At 53.9% G+C, this 13,667-nt stretch overlaps 1 protein-coding gene across 13 annotated transcripts in view; it reads right to left on the bottom strand.

The window, feature by feature from the left end:
* Nucleotides 1–13,667, bottom strand: part of ttn.2 (titin, tandem duplicate 2) — a 163,952-nt gene that overhangs the window by 118,015 nt on the left and 32,270 nt on the right. For all 13 annotated transcript variants that reach the window (XM_049728281.1, XM_049728286.1, XM_049728282.1 and 10 more), the window contains 22 exons: nucleotides 9,760–13,521; nucleotides 9,030–9,308; nucleotides 8,264–8,827; nucleotides 7,868–8,149; nucleotides 7,238–7,516; nucleotides 6,885–7,166; nucleotides 6,525–6,803; nucleotides 6,094–6,381; nucleotides 5,721–5,999; nucleotides 5,362–5,643; nucleotides 4,949–5,227; nucleotides 4,476–4,754; nucleotides 3,880–4,158; nucleotides 3,500–3,787; nucleotides 3,143–3,421; nucleotides 2,578–2,859; nucleotides 2,214–2,492; nucleotides 1,860–2,138; nucleotides 1,492–1,770; nucleotides 1,121–1,408; nucleotides 760–1,038; nucleotides 92–373 (listed from right to left, as the gene is read on the bottom strand). In XM_049728281.1, coding sequence (XP_049584238.1) covers nucleotides 92–373; nucleotides 760–1,038; nucleotides 1,121–1,408; nucleotides 1,492–1,770; nucleotides 1,860–2,138; nucleotides 2,214–2,492; nucleotides 2,578–2,859; nucleotides 3,143–3,421; nucleotides 3,500–3,787; nucleotides 3,880–4,158; nucleotides 4,476–4,754; nucleotides 4,949–5,227; nucleotides 5,362–5,643; nucleotides 5,721–5,999; nucleotides 6,094–6,381; nucleotides 6,525–6,803; nucleotides 6,885–7,166; nucleotides 7,238–7,516; nucleotides 7,868–8,149; nucleotides 8,264–8,827; nucleotides 9,030–9,308; nucleotides 9,760–13,521 — 9,948 coding nt within the window. The remainder of the gene's footprint in view (nucleotides 1–91; nucleotides 374–759; nucleotides 1,039–1,120; nucleotides 1,409–1,491; nucleotides 1,771–1,859; nucleotides 2,139–2,213; nucleotides 2,493–2,577; nucleotides 2,860–3,142; nucleotides 3,422–3,499; nucleotides 3,788–3,879; nucleotides 4,159–4,475; nucleotides 4,755–4,948; nucleotides 5,228–5,361; nucleotides 5,644–5,720; nucleotides 6,000–6,093; nucleotides 6,382–6,524; nucleotides 6,804–6,884; nucleotides 7,167–7,237; nucleotides 7,517–7,867; nucleotides 8,150–8,263; nucleotides 8,828–9,029; nucleotides 9,309–9,759; nucleotides 13,522–13,667) is intronic.

Here is a 13,667-nt window from a genome sequence, read left to right as displayed (position 1 = left end):
GGTGGCGTAAAGCCTTAAAGCTGAAACTCAAAAAGCTTAGACAGCTTTAAGGTTTGTGATCACTCACAGGAAGTCAGTGAAAAAAACCGACCTTTCACAGTAAGCGTGGTGCTACAGCTGACACTGCCGGCGTCACTAAAAGCCTCGCACGTGTAAACGCCGTCATCGTCGAAGGCAGACGTGTGCAGCTCCAGGGTGGCCACTGAGCCGACAAACGACATGCTGAAGTTGCCGCCGTCTATCAGCTTGGTGTCCTGCTTGTACCAGGTCACTTTGATGGGTCCGGTACCGGTGACCCTGCACTCCAGGCGGAGTGGCTCGCCCCGCTTCACACACTTACTGGCTGGGAGTTTCAGCACAAACTCGGGTGGTTCTGGAAAGGTCAAAACATTAGCATTAGCCGGCGTAACCTCCGAGTTGACTCGGAGTCATCCAGTTCATGGATAACCATGAAAATTGAGTGGAGGCAATTGGACTCGTCCTGGTTGCGCGCCGCATTTCAGACTTAGCGGCACCTTCAGACAAAGGAGCTCCCTAGAAGTCAAATTAGCCATATTGATGACGCAGCACGGCACAGTGACAAGTGCGGGGACCTCTTCCTTCGCGAGACCAAGAAAGCAGCTCAACGTGACGTCACGTGTGAGGTGGTCGACCACAGCCAGACAGAAGAACAACGGAAGAAATACCCACATGATAACGAAGCAATGCTAACGCCGACCAAACCCCACTAAACATAGCGACGAGAGACAATTGTCCAACCTTTGACTGTCAAGTCTGCGCTGGATCGCACGGAGCCGGCATCGTTGCTGACTTGGCATGAGTAGACGCCGCTCTGGGTGACACCCACAGAGTAGAGCTCCAGGAAGCAGGAGAGCCCCTCCAGCCCCATGAGACATGCGGGCCCTGTCATCAGCTCCAAATCATCCTTAAACCACTTGATACTGAAGGGTGGTGTCCCCTTGAAAGTCCCTTTGAAACGCACCGTGGCATTGGGTACGGTGGCTTGGGACTCTGGCATGGTGACAAAGGTGGGCGGTTCTGCAGACAGTGAAAGGGAGCGGCATATAAAAGCAGCTCCTCAAGTCGAGGATCAAGTCAGCAAGCCAAAACACGGTTTAACCTTTGACTCTCAAGCTTCCGGTGCACTGGCAGCTTCCCGCGGAGTTGCTGAGTTTGCAGGAGTAAGAACCTGCATCCGAAATCTCTAAGTGCTCAATCTCCACGCACACAGAGTTGTCTTGCTGAATCAGCTTGTGCTTAACCCCGCTGGAGATCTTTCTGCCGTCTTTCTGCCATTCTACAGAGATGGGAATGGACCCGGATATCTTGCAAACCATCTGAACAAAAGAGCCCAAAATCTCCTGCATGTCTCTGAGGGGTTGAATGAAGCTCGGCGGGATGACTTGTTCTGCGACCAGGAGGACAAACGCAAAGTCAAGATGCGGTTCAGATGTCAGGGTGCTCTTCAGCACCCATGCTCGTTACACCGACCTGAGACAACCACTTGGACAGTGCAACTGCAGCTACTGATGTGGTTGGACGCTTCAAAGACATAGTCGCCCTCGTCCTCTCTCTGCGCTGACTGAATCTTCAGGCTGCTGATGTTGTTCTCAAAGCTCAGCTTGTGCTGCCGGATGGACTGCAGCTCCTTGCCCTCTTTCAGCCAACGCACTTTGAGCTCTGGCGAGCCCGTTACCTTACAGTCCAGACTGACCGGGTCTCCGGCCGTCACCCTCACCACCTGGGGTTTCTCAGAGATCTGAGGAGGTTCTGCAAGCCAAGCCATTAACGGCACAAGATTACAGCAGGTCGGGCATAAGACCTGCCTCGGCAGGGAGAGGTTCATGAAGAGGGAATACCTTGGACCGCCAGGGTGGCCACACACTTATCCTGGCCGGCGTCATTCATGGCCTGGCAAGTGTAAGAGCCGCTGTGACCTGCTTCACAGGCAAGGATCCTGAGTGTGGCCAAATGGTTCTCAAACGTTCTCTCCATGTTTGGATCTTCCAAAATCCAGTTGCCGTCCTTTTGCCATTGTACAGAAATGGTTGGGGAGCCGCCCACTGAGCACTCAAAGACCACCTTCTTACCCAGAACACAGGTGGCGTTTTCCATTCTCTTTGTAAATGTCGGTGGTTCTGTTTGAGAAAATTGGCCGTTAATTCTGGCGGCGGCCTCGAGCCTGAGAACATTTCAAAGCCGACGGCACCGACCTTTGAGGCTCAGTACGGCCTTGCAACTACAGCTTCCCACCTCGTTGGCTACGGTACACTGGTATTCGCCAACATCGCCCGTGTCACATCTGTTCACCTCCAGGCCCACCGTGTCATTGAGCAGGGAGAGGCCGTGTTTAGCGCTGGCCTTCAGCTCCTTGCCGTCTTTGTGCCACGTGATGTCAAAGGGGGCGGTGCCGGCCAGTTGACAGTTTAGCCAGGCGCCGCTGCCTGTCACCACGCTAGCGGGCATCAGCTCTCGTACAAACACGGGCGGCTCTAACGTGGAGAAACGGCAGGGGTCATTCTCCCGGAATTTGGAACCCTACGTAAGACAGCGACTTGGACAGGTGACTGAACTGACCTTTGACCTGCAGTTCCATACTGCAGCTCTCGCTACCCGCTTCATTGCGAGCTTCGCAGAAGTAGGTCCCGCTGTCTTTGACGTCTGTTCCGCACAACTCCAGGGTGGCCAAGGAGTTGACAAAGGTCATCTTGTGGCGACTGTCGGGGCTGATCTCGGAACCCTCCCTGAACCAGTAGATGTCTATCTCGGGAGTGCCGCTCACTTGGCACTCAAAGACTTGACTCTGACCCGGTCGGATCACAGACAAGCGCGCTGGCGTACGCGTGAATTTCGGCGGTTCTGTGGGGGGGAGGCAAGCACACGCGTGGCAATCAGAAAGACCTCAAAAGCAAGACTCGAGTTTGCGTTTGAACCCCGCGAATCTCACACTCTATCAGCTGCTCAGCCTTGTGAACAACATTTTCAAACTCATTTGAACATAAGCAATTCATTATGCCACAGCAAAAGTCCTGCTGAGCCCTGTGTTGTCTTTCCTTTGGAGCCGGGTTTGGCTGTTTCTCTTTTGTTTCGATTAAAACAAACAATGGAACAGATGGAACGGAAAGTAGGTCTGGAGAGGAACCTTTGACGAAGAGTGTGGCTTGGCAGGAGACGGTGCCGACATCGTTGTGAACCTCGCAGACGTAGTCGCCGGAGTCTGAGGTTTTGGCAAAGAAGAGCTCCAAAGAAGTGGAGGTGTTGTCCTTTGTTACCAGGCAGTCGGAGCTGGACAAGATCTCTTTCTGGTTCTTAAACCATTTTGTGATCAGCGGCGGCGTGCCTGAGACCAAAGCGCTGAAATGGACCTTTGAGCCCGGCAGAACGTTCATTGATTCTGGTGGTTCAATAATGCAGGGAGGCTCTGGAAAAAGAGATCAAAAGATTGCGAGCGAGCTCGGCGCCGTGCTTCACCCGACCGGGACGAGAGAGAGATTCAAACCTTTGACAAACAAGGTGCCCGAGCACTGAGCGCTTCCCGCCTTGTTCTTAGCGATGCAGGCATAGCTGCCGCTATCTTTGCTGTCCAGGTCGGAGATTTCCAGGAAAGCGACATTCTCAAAGAAGGTGCACTTGTTTTTGTCGTCCGTCTGGATCTGCTTTTCGTCTTTGTACCACTGGATGCTGAGGGGCAGTGAGCCAGAGACGACGCATTCGAGATGCGCGAAGGAGCCTTTGATACCTTCGATTTGCTTCAGCTTCCTCGTGAATGTCGGCGCAATGATTTGATCTGACGCGGGAAAAACAAAGAGGTTAGGAATAGCGCACGCATCGAGACGGAACCCGGTGCTAACAGATCTGCGACAAATGTTGTCTACTGACCCAAAATGGTGAGCTTCGCCTTGCAAGAACTGCTCCCTACATCGTTTGAAACCTCAAAGGTGTAGTCCCCGTCGTCACTTTTATCGGTTTTATTGATTTTTAGCACAGAGTCGGAGTCCGTGCTTTGTACTTTGTACCGCTGGCCGGAGACCAGTTCATTGCCGGCCTTTAGCCAGCGCACCTTAAGGGGCTTGGTGCCCGAGAACCTGGCCGCCAAGGTGGCCAGGTCTCCCTGAGTCACACTGATGGACTTGGCCTCCTCGGTGACCTTAGCCGGTTCTAAGACGTGAAGGACAAAAGTCAGCAAAGTTTCTCCGGGCCCATACGCATCACAACGTCGGGGCAGAAGAAAAGCTCCTGTGAGCGCGAGCCTCCACGTTGCCACCAAGACGAGCTGAATTCAGTTTTTGAACGAATGGACTGTGAGGGCTTGCAAACACACCTTACTACTCAACTCTCATGCTTGCTGGCAACTGAATAGAGTACGTATCTGAAATACATGCCATACATGCCAAACTACAATTTGACACTGCCGTATGTGGTAACCCGGTCGGAGGTGAGAGAACTGCTGAGTTTGAATCTGGAAGACTACTGACCTTTTACAGTCAGAACCGCAGAGCAGGTCTGGCTCCCCGCCTGATTCTGAGCATGGCACGAGAATTTGCCGCCGTGCTTGCTGTCAATCTTGGTGATGTGCAGCAGGGCCGTCCGGTCCTTGTACAAAATCTGAATGTTTTCGGCCTCTTTCAGCTCGTAGTTGTCTTTGAACCAGCTGACGGTCATGGGCTCCGAGCCCTTCAGGGTGCATCGCAAGGACACCTCGCTTCCTACCAAGGCACTCGCGCTCTCCAGCTTTTGGACAAACGAAGGAGGCTCTGCAACAGAATTCATCATCGTGCCTTGTGTTAGACCATGTGGAAAACTTCTCCAGCAGCAGAAAGCCATTGGAACACCAAGCGAGAAGCAGCAAAGCTATTCAGAAGGGTTGGGTGACGGAACAACGGCGGCAACGGTCTAGACTAGAGCCGAGGTCCCGAATACAAAATGATGCGGGATCATCTGAACTGACCTTTGAGCGTGACTCGGCATTCGCAAGTGGCCTTCCCCACTTCGTTCTCCACTCTACACTGGTACAAGCCCACATCTCCCTCTTCCAAAGCCAGCACCTGAAGGGCCACCAGGTCCTCCTTCACCGTGATCCTGTGTTTCTTATCGTTCCTCACCAGCTTTGTGTTTTTGTAAAACGACACCGCGAATGGGGCCGAACCGGACACTTGGGCCTCCAGCATCATCTCAGACCCCTTCACCGCATCTTTGGACTCCATGAAACGAGCAAACGCCGGGGGCTCTAAAGGAACACAGTCAACATATGAAATTGAAGGGAAGAATACACATCGCCAGCAGCGATGTTGGCTTACTCCTGCGACACTCTAAACATGGGTCCGGCACGGGAGGTACAGTTTGACTGCAAAGTGGACAAACCTTTGACTGTGACTGTGCTACTGCAAGAGTCGCTGCCAGCCTCACTGGTAGCCATGCACACGTAATTTCCACTGTCATCAACAGTGCACTCGACTATCTCCAGAGAGGCCACCGAATCTACCGAGGTCAATGTGTACTTGGGACTGTGGCTCATCTCCATGCCATCCTTCAGCCACCTGAAGCCTATGACAGGACTGCCCGTCACTTTGCACTGCAACTTGACTGAGTTGCCGCTGACCACCAGCGCGGTGGCCTCGGGCTTCATCACAAAGACGGGAGGTTCTGAGAGAAGAGGTGAGTGAGGTTGAGGAATCAAGTTAGGGTCAAACGGGCTCATTCGCGCATATGAGGACGGGCACCTTTGACAAAAACCACCGCGGTGCAGTCCACCTTGCCGGCGTCATTGGACACCTGGCACGTGTATTTGGCCGAGTCGCCGGGTTTGACGGAGGAAAGCTCCAGAGTGCTCACGGAGGCTTCTTTCTTGATGAAACAAGAGCCTCCGCTGATCATTTCACGATCTTCTCTGAACCACTTGACAGACAGCGGAGGGGTTCCAGTAAAAGCGGTCTGAAGGCACACGGTAGTTCCAGGAATAACGTCCCGGTCCTCGGGTGTCACTGTGAATAGCGGCGGCTCTGGAGGCCGCGAGCGAGAAGGAAACGTGCACTTTACATTTACATCCAGTCAATAAAATGGCGGCGGCGGCGGCGGCGCAAGATGCAATCGCACCTTTGACATAAAGTATGCCGCTGGTTTCTTTCTCGCCGGCTGGATTGGTGGCTCTGCATTTATAGACTCCGGAATCAGCTTTTTCCAGCTGGCTGACGGTTAGCGAGGCAGAGCTCTCCTTGAAGTCCGACAGGAATTTGGCTCCGGACTCAATTTCCCGTTCATCTTTGAACCAAGTGATGGTGATGGGTTGGGACCCAGACACCTTACACTCCAGTGAGATGTCGCTGCCAATGTTACCGTCGACCCGTTTTAGGAACTTGGTGAAGGCTGGAGGCATTATACGGTCTGCATATCAAAGGGGAGGTATGGGGTGTATTAGTCGTTGGGAAAGCAAGCAAGAAGCGACTCGACCGAGGGCTTCACGTTGGATTTGATCAGCTCTCCGTCAGAGTCAATCACACATACTAAGAGGTTACGGCAAAGCGCACCTAGAACTGTCACCGAGCACGTGCACTGGTCTTTCCCGACTTTGTTGGTGACCTCCATCTTGTACACTGACGTATCGGCTTTTTCTGCTTTGAGGATCTTCAAGGAGACCACGTTGTCCTTCTGGCTCATTTTGTACTTGCGCCCACTGATCATCTCCTTGTCGTCTCGGAACCATTTGACTTTGAGGTCCGGGCTTCCCGAGACGGTGCACTCCAGCGTGGCCGAATCGCCTGCCGTCACGCTGATGGACTCTGCCGGTTCTACAATTCGAGCGGGTTCTGAGACAAGATTGGAGAGACTTTTAGCATTGGCAATTGCGAAGAACAAAGGAGGCTGCACGGAGGAGGATGTCATCTGACCATGGACTGTGAGGGCAGCTTCACATTTCTGTTGCCCAGCTTCGTTCTCGGCATGGCACAGGTATTTGCCGGCGTGGCCGGTGGCCACCACGGCTATGGACAAGATGGCCACATTGTTCTCAAACGTCATAGTAATGTTTGGATCGTCGTCCCTCAGTATTTCAGAGTCCTTCATCCACTTGACCGTGACGGGAGCCGAACCCTTCACGGTTCCCTGGAGCTTGACTGCGTTTCCCAACACCGCCGTGACGCTTTCCACCCTCTTTGCGAAGGTCGGCGGCTCTACGGAGAGATCAAAGCCACGAGAGCTAAGCTAGCGGCCAGGGAGCAATGTTAATGTTTTACCGACCAACCTTTAAGTTTGGCTACGCCCTTGGTGGTGACTTTCCCCACATTGTTGGATATGACACACTGATATTCTCCCATATCTGTACTTTCAAAGGGCTGGATCTCCAGCCTCAACATGGGCTCTTGGGAGATGACCTTGTACTTGTGGTCACTACTGATGGTCTTCTTGTTTTTGGACCAAGTGATCTCAAAGGGAGGGCTTCCCGCGACTTCACACTCCAGCAGAGCGCTGGCGCCCTTCACTGCCTCCACGGTCTGCAGCGCTTTCTTAATGGACGGTGGCTCTGTTACCAGAAGAAGGCAAGCGCATGAGTATACAGTGTTCCCCCTCGGAGCGCTAACAGCAAGGAGAGAAAGATTGCGCCCAATGACACCAAAACAGTCGAGCAGTAGTTGTGACCGTGACTGCGTATTGACGCAAGCTCTGTTTGTAAGGAGTTTGTGTGTTAAAGTAGCTCGACAGCGTCACATCCGTGCGGATTTCGGCTCGCCTGTCCATGGCTATTTTAGATAGAGTGACACCCCTCGCCGCTAGGTCTGGAACATGTGCCGCGTAACAGATGGGTTACGTGGCGCTGTACGCCACGGGAAAACATTGGCGAGGAAAGCCACGCCGTAAGACGTCTCAGACGAACCTTTGACAGCCACGGCCGCGCTGCAGCTTTCGCTGCCGGCATCGTTTGACACCTCGCAGGTGTAGCGACCACTGTCGGTGACAAGAAGGTTCATGATCTCCAAAGTGGCTGTGCCGTTTGCGAAAGACATTTTGTGTTTGTCTCCAGAGCCCAGCTCTCGATCATTCCAGAACCAGTGGATGCGGAGCTCTGGGGAACCTTTGATGGTGCAATGCAAGCGAGCAGCTATTCCTTGCTTCCACGTGATACTTGGGTCCATTTTCTTCACAAAGCTCGGAGGCTCTGCAGGGAGGGAGTGGTTTTGTTTTTGAAGGGGAAAAAAAAGTGCTTATATTGGTCAAAGAGAAGAAGCCATGCAAAGTGTTGGCGTCGGCTAACATGTCAGTCAAGGCTTACCTTGAACCGTCACCAGAGCCTCGCAGGAGGAGCGCCCGGCCTCGTTGGAGGCCGTGCACACGTACACGCCAGAGTCCTTCACTTTGGACTTGGCAATTTCGAGAACCGCCTCCCTGTCATCAAAGGACTGCTTACACTCCAGGCTCTGGTGGACCTTCTTACCGTCCCGGCTCCAGGTGACTGTCACACCAGTGTCCTCGTCCACCTGGCACTCCAGCCTCAGCATCTGGTTAACGGCGGCGGACACTGGCTCGAAGTTCTTAACGAATTTGGGCTTGCTGATGACTTTGAGCTCTGTGCTAAAGGTGGCGGCGCCAGCGCTGTTGGACGCCTTGCACAAGTACACTCCCTGGTGGCTGGGCTCAAGATTGGAGATGTGCAGGGAGTACTTGTTCTTCTCGCACCTCATGGCGTAGTGCCCTGACGGTGAGAGGGCTATGTTGTCTTTGTGCCAGACCACCTCTATCGGCGCCGAGCCAGTGAGCGAGCACTGGAACACGGCCGTTTTTCCCACATAGGATGTCACTGGCTCTGGTTTTGATACAAAAAGCGGCGGGTACATTTCTATGGAAAGCAGGTAGAAAGTATCTTAGAAAGCGGAAGGGTGAAAACGACACCTGGCAGCTCACCACTGCAAGAGGCCATTTCGGTCATAACCACACAGATAAGTCCGACTTTGCCCCCAGCCTCCCATCCAAAAATAATTCTCTCTCTCTCTCTCTCTCTCTCTCTCTCTCTCTTTCAATTTGACAGTAAAGTGTCTTACCAGTGACTGCCAGAGAGGCTCCGCAGCTGGCGGCACCAAACTGGTTGGTGGCCTTGCAGCTGAATTCTCCACTGTCAGCTTTAGCGGGGTTCAAGACTTCCAGGGAAGACCCGGTCTGCTGGCTGACGATGCGGTACTTGTCGCTCGGTTTGATCTCCACACCGGACTTGTACCACTTGAAGGTCACACTCGGGGCCTCCTCGATCTCGCACTCAAACCTGGCGTGGCTGCCGACGTTTATCTCCAGAGGGGTGATTCTCTGCCTAAAGATGGGCGGCACTGAGGCGCACATGGACAAAGATGATACATGTCAGTGGAACCGTGGCCGGATGGCTTTTGTGGAAAACACACACACAGGACACAGGTGGTGATGTGATGAAAACACATAGCAAGAACACAAGCCCCAGGGTTGTGAACGCTGACTTCATGCTTGGGCTTGGGTTCAGGCCACGGGTGGAACGATGAGCGCTTTGAACGCATGCAGACACAAAGTGGAGAATGAACCGGGACAGACCACGGAAGCTGCCCGAAAAGCAGCACCAGGCACCCAATGGGTGCTGGTCCTGCTCTGCAGACACTCGGTGTGAAAATACGCACACATGGATGAGTTAGAGTGAAATGTGAACAGTCGAAAGACAAATGAAACACGTCTGGGTGGATTAGGAGTGACGTTCAGGGAACGAAATGGATGAAAAGATGGAACATAGATTGATTGTCCTTGATGGCAAACCTCTTGAGACCACTGTGAGTCTGGAAGACGTTGTCGCTCGTCCGGCTTCATTCTCAGCCTCACAAACATATTCTCCTTGGTGTCTCTCCTTGACAACTTTTCTGATAACCAGCGAGTGCGTGTCGAGCTCCGTCAAACACTTGAACTCATTGCCAGATTGCACCAATTGCCCATTGAAGAACCAGTTCACTCGGGTGACATACTTGATGCTGGCACTAAATGTCACGTCAGCGTCTTCCTCAGCTGTTGCATCTTGCAGAGGAGCGACTATAAGGGGACGTTCTCTCTGTTCGGGCTTGACCACTGCAATCTCCTCTTTGACCAACTGCTCCATTTTCTCCTCCGTGACGCCCCGAGTCGATTCAGAGGGGGCAAGCGCCGCAGTCCCTTTGGCTTTGCGTTGGCTCTTCACCTCCTGTCTGGACACCACCACCGACTGCTCAAAAGCCACCTGAGCCTCAGTGGAAACTTGGACCCGCGATGAAATGGACTGCGCCACTCTCGCTTCCCTGGATTCCTGGACTACGACCCGCTGTTCGGCCGAGGCGCACTCCACCGCCATTTTGGACTCGGTCCTGAGGGCTGCCGCTTGAGATTCAACGGCAGTAAGGTCTACTGAGCTCTCTGCTACGCTCACTGTCTGCACAACAGAGGAGCTGACTTGCTTTGAGCGGGCGGAGGAGACCTGCGCCCGCTGAGGTTTGTCTAGCTGCATGGTGCCTGGCAAATCGGAAGTCAGAACGTGAGCCTCCTGGTGAACAATGGAGTGGAGCGCTGCCTTAAGTTCGCTTCTGAGGTCAGCTGTGCGAGGATATTGGCCCTGGAAAGCCAGAGTGATTTCCAAAGGCGTGCCCGTTGATGTGATCAGGTATGTAAACAACGTGTGCTTGGGTTCTCTCTGAACTTTGACTTCCTGTACTTCTGCCGCCCGGAGCCCGCCGACGACGTCGGCCAACAACACAGCGTGCTCAGTGGCTACTGCAGCCTGAAGCGCATTTCTGAGCTGACGACGTACGCTCACACTGGATGCTTTGGGCATCTGAAGCACAAACGTCATCTCTTTGGGAAGAGTTGTGCTGTCTTTGGATTCTGACGCGCGCAGAGACAGTTGGGCTTGCTTAGTAGCGGTGACTTTAGCCGACTCGGACTTGACGATCTCGAGAGAGAGCTCCCCCGTCAGTATTTGCTTTTCGTCCATTCTTATCGACTGCCTGATTGATTGGCCTTCCTGGATCTGGACCGCAAAGTCCTGCTGTGCCGCTTCAAGAATGTCACTGCTCTCAGTGCAGCGCTCCTTCTCCTCCACCTGGACCGGCTCTGCGGGAACCTTTGGCTCTACCGTGCTCTTGCAGGTGACTTTGTCTACAGCTCCTAGGCTCTCTGCGTGTCCCGCCTCTATCGCCCGACTCTCAGCTACGCTGGTGAGGTGCATCACATTCCAGCGATCCTCTTTCTGCACCAAGGCTCTCTGCTCCTTCACGTCAGATGTGACTGGCGTCTCTTTGGGCAGTTGCATGGGTTGAAAAGACAGCTGGAGAATGTTCTGAGGCCTGGGCTCAGTTCGAAGCTGAGACTGAACTCCAGTCACAGACAAACTGAGCTCAGAGTGCCGCTCTGCAGTCAGCTGGCGTTTCTCCTCAGAGATAGCCGCGTGACTACGAGCCTTTTCGGCTTTCTGTGTAGCTGTCTGGTGTTGGGGCTTCTCGGTCACAAGAACACCTTCTTTGGGAAGCACCTCGACAGACTGGTTCGACTGGAGGTGAAGCAGAGTAGGGGACTCCTTACTCGGCTTAACAGCAACAGTACTCGCCCTGGTCTCAAACCCGGACGTGTCCTCGCAAACCACTGTCCTCTGCTCGTCCTGGCTGACCGAGTGCAAGACGGTAGGACTTGTCCTGGTCCTCGCCTGCTCTGCGCGGGGTTTCTCGCAAGTGAAACCGCTTTCAGAGGGGAGCAGGTCTTGATCGGTGATAACCTGCAAGTGCAATAGCTGCTCCCCTTCTACTTGGGACTGAATGGATACGGCGCTGTCCAAGGAGGGCAACTGCTGAGAGGACTCGGCCCGAAACGGGTGCTTTACCTCTGCTGTTAGACTCACTTTGGTCACGCGGTCCTTACTGAGGAGGGCTGTCTCCTTTGCCGGTGTCTGCATGGAGAAGTCCGTCTCCTTGGCCAGCGTGTGTTTGGATTCGCTAACTGTGGCCTTAACTGGACGACGTTGCTCTCGCTTGACAGAAGTGGTCACAGCAGAGTCGGCCGTCGCTAGCTCAGCGGCGTGACCCTCTGGAAGTGCGTATTTCTCGGTAGACTGGGCCGAGTACAAGATTTTGACCCCCTCTTTCACCTGGTAACCTTTCTCCTCCTGCGCCCCAGGAAGCTCTTGGGACTGTTCTTTCATAACTGCCATCTGCGACTCCACCTGATGCCCGCTAACGAGATGCTTGGGCTCTGATCTGGGCTGGATTGACGTGGACTTTCTGTCGGCCAGCGGCTCGGTGCTGGCGGTAACAAGAGGGGTGAGCTCCTCGGCTACGGCCGACATCACTCGCGACCTCTCCTCCCTTCTTGCCTGGAGCTCAATCACCTCGGGACTCAGGATGCGCTCACAGTGCTGCTCTGTGAGGCCCGGACTCTCCTCAACAGACGATGTGAAAGCCGCCATGTGAAGCTGCTTTTGAGAAACAGCTGAAACTCGAGCCGGGTGGGTTGGCGCCTCCGAAACTCTCTCCTCCACCTCGAGAGACTGGAGCACTGCTGCCTGATGGGTCACCTTCTCACGGTGAACGGTGGCGGCAGAGATATCCAGCTCGGTGAGGGCGCCCACTTGCTCACTGGGAATAACGCGCCGGTCTTCGGTACCGATGGTATATACCATCTGGTCAGAGCTGACTCTGTCCTGGCCCGGGAGGCTGACCTGGAACAAGCGAGACTCGGTAGCCTGTTCTGTCTTGGAGACTTTATAACCTTTTTTCTGGACCACAACCTGCTTTTTGAGAGATTCTCTGAGCACGACCAGCTCCGCTCCACTCGACGCCTCCCCAAACTGGTTGGACGCTTTGCACGTGTACATGCCGCTGTCTTCCTGTTTGACATCCTTGATGGTAATGAAGCCAGAGCCGTCTGGGTTAGCTGTAACGGCACACTTGGGGCTTGACTGGATCTCAAAAGTACCCTTGAGCCACTGCACTTTGGGCACCGGATCCCCGACGACTTTGTAATTAAAGCGAACCTCTGTCCCTTCCGAGCAGCTCACGGGTTGGAGCCGCACTGCGAACGTCGGAGGTTTACCTGTATACTGAAACATTTTCTCCACCCACTTTTCTGCCTGGCTAAGGTCCTCCTTTTTCACCTCCAGGTACGCGCTGCTTGTGGTATGGCCGAAGCGGTTGGAGGCGGTGCAGGAATACTCGCCCTCGTACTCCGACGTGACGCGAGTGAGAATTAAGGTAAACTCCTCCTTCTCCTCCACCAGTTTGTACACGGAAGAACTCTTGATGGCTTTGCCATCGCGAGACCACTGAACGGTGGGCTTGGGCGTGCCAGACACTTTGACACTAAAGACGGCGCTCTCTCCGGCGCTGACCGCCACTGGAGCGAGCTGGCTGAGAAACACTGGCTTCTCCTTTTTCTTCTCTGTCGTGGAAGAGTAACGTTTGGGCTCTGGCACGAGTTCAAGTGTTTTGGTTTTGTGAGCCAACTGGACACCAGTGTAGTAGGTCTCCTCTTGTTCCTCCACCGTGGTGACAGTAGTGCTAGAGCGTTCTGTCGGAAAACATCGAGTAAGAATGAGAAGAAAAAAAAGTCATGTTAGCCACACAACAAAATGCATGCCGCCCATGTGAAAAGTACCGTAGCGCCGGTCTTGCCATGCGGTAGACGGAAATTTCGGACCAAGATGTAACCCTGTC

The sequence above is a fragment of the Syngnathus scovelli genome, chromosome 8, assembly GCF_024217435.2.
Source record: "Syngnathus scovelli strain Florida chromosome 8, RoL_Ssco_1.2, whole genome shotgun sequence".
In the NCBI taxonomy this organism is placed as follows: domain Eukaryota; kingdom Metazoa; phylum Chordata; class Actinopteri; order Syngnathiformes; family Syngnathidae; genus Syngnathus; species Syngnathus scovelli.
This window is presented reverse-complemented; position numbering and strand designations above follow the sequence as displayed.